General features: G+C 37.4%; 1 protein-coding gene across 1 annotated transcript; it reads right to left on the bottom strand.

Moving 5' to 3' along the window:
- Positions 1-4,065: 4,065 nt before the first annotated feature.
- Positions 4,066-5,210, bottom strand: LOC136417453 (uncharacterized). Its single transcript, XM_066403152.1, has 2 exons — positions 4,658-5,210; positions 4,066-4,595 (listed from the first exon to the last, which is right to left on the bottom strand). Exons 1-2 carry the CDS (start codon positions 5,175-5,177, stop codon positions 4,582-4,584), a joined length of 534 nt encoding a protein of 177 aa, XP_066259249.1. The 5' UTR covers positions 5,178-5,210; the 3' UTR covers positions 4,066-4,581.
- Between the last annotated feature and the right edge of the window lie 235 nt (positions 5,211-5,445).

Genomic DNA, 5,445 nt, shown 5'->3' with positions numbered 1-5,445 from the left:
ATTTAATATTTTTCTCAGAAACTCTATGAGTTATAGCCATTAAAGCATTTTTTGATAAGTAGGCCATGATTTTGACTTATAGTAATGGTGCACATTAAATAAATGAATGCTGTGGAAACGTCAACATTTGATTCGATCCAAGTTTAGCCGCATTGTTGTTATTAAATACATAATTTGAAACAATTATTTTTTTAATTTTAGGGTGATACCAGTAATATATTTATACTTTTAAATAATGTTGACGTTTCCACAGCATTCATTTATTTAATGTGCACCATTACTATAAGTCAAAATCATGGCCTACTTATCAAAAAATGCTTTAATGGCTATAACTCATAGAGTTTCTGAGAAAAATATTAAATGTAATGCATGGCTGAAAAGGGAATTTTATGACGATTTTGAAAATATAAATAATTGATATCACGCCCATATGAAAATCAAAAGTTTACTCATTTTTCTCCGAAAGTAAGGATGTAACAAGAAAACTGGCAACACTGCTAAACAGTTCTCAAAAAAGTGCTTTAATAATGTAAAACTTTTATTCCTCTAACTATAACCGTATAAGAGTTATTTGCAAAAAACGAAAACCGCCAAATTCGTTTTTTTCCGGATATCTTCGTAACCATTCGGAATTTCGTCGATATAAAAACAGATTATTAATTTGCTTTAAATTGCCCAACTTTTTCCCAATTTAAACCATTTTGTATCTATTACCGTTTCCAAGATCCCCATGCTGTTCATCCTTATCTGGGACACCCTGTATATATCCGCAATTTGTCAGCTGCAATTCGAGGTTTTCAGTAACAAAATTAAAATTCTGTAGAAATCTGAAACAAAATTAAAATGAATTATTGTTCCAAATCATTCAGCCTCTTGATGACGGCCCTCATTTTTTCTATTTTAGCTACATTGTATTTCTTAGAAATTGAAGAACTCTGCAATTTGTCGGAGTAAATTCGAGGTTTTCGGTGGCGTACCAAAAGCTCAATAATTCTGTAGAAACTCTGCAAAAAGATTAAAGCGTGTTGCTTCGGCGTTTCAAGCCTCTTGGGAGAACTCCTGGATCTGGCAGTTTTATCTAAAACTTTTAAATAGTTTGAAAAAAAGTCAAAAGATTGGAGGCCAGAACGCAAAAAATACCAATATTTAACAATCAAGTATAATGAATATAATGTATATAATGAAATTTAATTTAAATTTATTGATGGTAATGGTCCTTGTAGCCGGGTTAACGAATTCTTTACTGGCTATTCGTGAGAGGAAACGTGATAATAAAACAAGTAAGATTCAGTAGACTGTATTCTAATTTCAAGAAAATTCGATTGATTGATTGCAAGAAAACTAAGCACGTGTACTCTCCTTAAGTATCGCTATAAATTCTGAATTCTGCTCCTACTTTTGGGAAAAGCTTGAGCTCAATCCCTTCGATCGATGGAAGGAGTTGGGGGGTAGCCGTTGTGCACAATACCCCGAAGTTTGCTTAACACCTACTTTTCAACATTTTTCAAACTTCGAGCGGCCGGATCTTGGGAACCAAAGGAGCTGTTCCAGTGAAGAATATGTCAAATTAATCGTCTCGGTAAATGTTAAAAGCTCTGAAAAATTCAGATGCAGAGCGAGAAATTTCAGTTTCAGTGGAAGACAGTTTTTATGCTCATAAAACATTTACGCTCTTTCATGTAAAGAACTATGCTGTAGACATGTTGATACTTGATGTAAAGTTCCATTACTCCAAAGATGTCTTTGTTTCAAAATTTGCCAAATAAAATCGAAAAATATTATGAAATATACAGAAAATGGGGAAAAGCTATTCTTTTTCATATAAAATTATCTCAACAGATGTGATAAAAGTAGCTCCGTATCTCCAACTCTAGATAAATTAAAAAATCTTTTCCCTCGTCAATTGTTCTTCGACGAAGACGTTCTTGTTTCTTTCGAACGTACGTCAGTTTGAGAGAAAATTCCTACATACAAGTTAAGTTCAGAAAAAGGAAATTCCAAAGGCTTAAAATGCAATACGTGCGATCAATTCAGATAAAGAGAAAAAATTATCGACTCGAGAAGCTGTATAAGCCTTCACTGGGCGGAATGCAATATCTCTTTTAGTTTTCGAGATATACGACCACTTTTTTTCTTTTATTTTGTTGGGGAATAAAGCTTCATACGCAACTAGGCGTTGTTAGAGCGATGTAATTGCAAACCATGCTCAATTAAAATAAATCGAGAACAATATTCGCTGTTTACTAAGAGCTCAGATGAAAACCCTTGTTAACGTTTCGGCGACAAGTTCATCACCGTTTTCAGAACAAAAAAAAAATTATTCGAAAAACGAAAAATAACAGAAATAAAGTGTACGAAATAAGAACGCTATTCTTCAGAGATTGAACCGAGGAGTTTTTTGGATACTGCATTTTGAATCTCCAAGGCCTCAATGGAAAGTCTGTATAGTACCCAAATTAATTGATTTAAACGGAAAGTGTCTCCTCAAAAATTTCGAAAAATGTCTGAAAATTTTCAGCTTTCCAAAATGTCTCAACAATTTCAAAATTAGCAAAACTAGAGATTTAGACACTTTCGTGCTGAAATTCTTCCTGTTTTAGTATTTTATTCTGGATGTTGATCAATGTTTCCCACAGTTCTGTAGATATTTCATTACTATAAATAGATAAGAAGTGCTAAGAAAGAAAGAAAGAATCACAACCAATTCACCATAACATCAAGAAACTTTGCACGCTCCATAAAATAATCAATGCTGCCTTAACAAGATAACCACCGGCACACACTAAACAAGTTATATCACGCGAGAAACTTTCAATCCATATTTTTGGCAGCAAAAGAATAACCTAGAGGCAAAATCCTCGAGTAACGCTCAATTCAAACGCAATGCCCTCAATCGAATTGGGGTTACTCTGATTAATGAGAATCGGTAAGATGGTCGCACGTAGAGCGTAAAACAGCCTCACTAATTGCGAGTTGTGTCCAGTAGTAGACGCCTTTAATAACGAGAGAAAGAGGGTCGGAGACGCGATAAACGAGAACCGGAGGTCGGCGAAGAGCATCCAAGTGTCAAAGCAAACAGGGAACAAGGGATATTTGATTGCAAAGGGACTGTTTAACTGTAATCCGGTTTCGTTGATTTTTCCTCGCATAAGGGATTAAATTCTTGTAAACGTCCATGTTTTCCCCTGACTAAAACTGAATTAGACCGTCATAGATTCATGGAGGACCGATCAAAATCACATTAGGCGTTATTAACCGCAATCCAATCCTATCCAGCACATAGAGCCCTTATTTACCCTTACACCCGAAACAAGGCCGAGGGTTGTCATGTTTGTTCCAGGTGTGTCCCGAATACTCTCTGTCGACTACTTAGGCCCAAACGCATTAATTCGGGTTTGTGTCGTTGTGACTGCTGTGGGTTTTGGGCCGGATTTGTCGTTCATAATACACCCCCCAAGACGTGTAATTTTGCTAATGTCTTTGATTGTTATAAGAGGAAAAGACCAATCAATAAATAGCCGAACAGTAACGAATGTCTCAGGCGATGCAATCAGAATTTTAGTTGCGTAGGAACACATGAAAAAATGATGAAATCAGTTACGAATCCTCAAACTTCCTCGAGATTTTTTTATCGTGTGTAAAGGGTGAGTAAGGAAACGTGGGTTAGAATCATATCCGAAACACGTATACAAATGCTGTTGTAATCTCTTTCGTTTGCGAACGCGAGTTAAGTATATCTACCTGTTTTCGAGATTTTGCAAGGGGTCTAAACGGGAGTCCCTCAGGTATCCAGAGACCAAATCAATTGATTTAGCCGAAAAGTCATTTCAAACATCCACAATTTTCCTTTTAACATTTTGACTTTTTGTTACATTTCAAGCTTCGCTGGGGAATATCTCAAGAGTTGTGTAATATGTGCATAACTTATTTTACCGTCAACCCACGCCTATGGCTTCTATCTCGATTTGTCGTGTAAAATCATGTCGACAAACTCTGAAACTATAAAATTATTTAAAAGTGGGATAAAGGCGTATCAGCACCGAATCTATGAGGTCTCAATGACCGATTCAGATCAGTGCAGCTTCCCCCTCTCACCGCACGAACTTTAATAAAACTTCAACTTCTTTGTCTTTCTCTCCCTGGGGCAATAAGAATTCCGTGTGTTTATGTGCTCGTTGACGTAAATATTACTTAGACGAGAGAACAAGGAGTAAATAAGCCATTTCGGGCGTAGAGATCCGTATCATTTAGTGTAGTATGACGCATTTCCGCTGACGGAGTAGAGGCAGCACATCGGACGGCCACAGCAGCAGCCGCTGGACCGATCAATAATGTTGTACACTCCCAAATTCGAGGAAAGTGGACGAGTTTTCGGGGGTTTACCTCTGGAATTACATCCTAAAAAAATATCAACAAATGAGAGAAAATAAATATTTATTTTATTCAATAAAGCGCGCATCACAAAACCCGCGTAACTAGAAGTCCTCGTAAAATGTCTTCTTATTCAGGTAATACTTCCTCACTCTAAAAAAGGGGACATAAGCTACGTATCTTGCGTTATTGTTATCCGGATCGTCAAGATCACCACTCGTGCTCTGAAAGGGATCAGAATAGAAGTTTCCAATGTCAGTCCTCACTAAATACTTCTGATACTCACTTGGCACGCTCAAAGTGGCACTAACATCCCGCTTCCTTTTTCGCAGAAACATTGTCTGCAGCACATTAATATTGTCACGTAATGTAGCATCACTGAATTCACTTTTGTCCGTATTCCTCTTAACGAGACTTCGCTGGTTAACTGATGTCGTTTTATGGTCTTCATTATCTGCATCCTCATCGACATGTTCATGTTGAGCAAACCCCGTGTCATCTTTATCCACAATTTCCAGTCGCAAATATCTATCGTCCTTCTGGCGATATAGAGGTAAAAAGTCGTAGAATTCTTTGATTTTAAACAGGTAGTAATGTTTCTTGGTGTCTGGACTGTCACTACTTATGGCCTTCTTCAATGCTTCCGACGATATCGCTGAGGCTTTGGCCACCACATTATCCACCTCACTAGGCTTAACTGCGAACCCTTCCACCCCAATGTCCTCGTCGTCCTCGTCTAGGGGATGACCGAGAGTCACTTGGAGGTTACTACACAGCAATAAGAGTGTAAAAGCAAAAACAAGCATTGTGTACTATTTGGGTGTTTGTGAAGGTTTAGCGAAAAGGCGGTGACTAAGCGTGGTTTTATATTGATTTTTTGAATTGACGTTATTCACGTGAATGTGTTAATCGAGGTGACGCCTCGCGGTCAAGAGGTGTTCTTGAAAACAACTATGTTTGATTTGATTTTAGGACAATTTGCAAGTTCGACAAAAGTTTTATTTCAGCCGTGAGGTTGAAGATTGGTTTGGAAGGAACCGGATACAGCTGGACCCCCGACTAGATCTTCGGGAC

The sequence above is a fragment of the Euwallacea similis genome, chromosome 2, assembly GCF_039881205.1.
Source record: "Euwallacea similis isolate ESF13 chromosome 2, ESF131.1, whole genome shotgun sequence".
In the NCBI taxonomy this organism is placed as follows: Eukaryota; Metazoa; Arthropoda; class Insecta; order Coleoptera; family Curculionidae; genus Euwallacea; species Euwallacea similis.
Note: the sequence above shows the minus strand (reverse complement) of the source record. Positions and strands in the feature narration are given on the sequence as shown.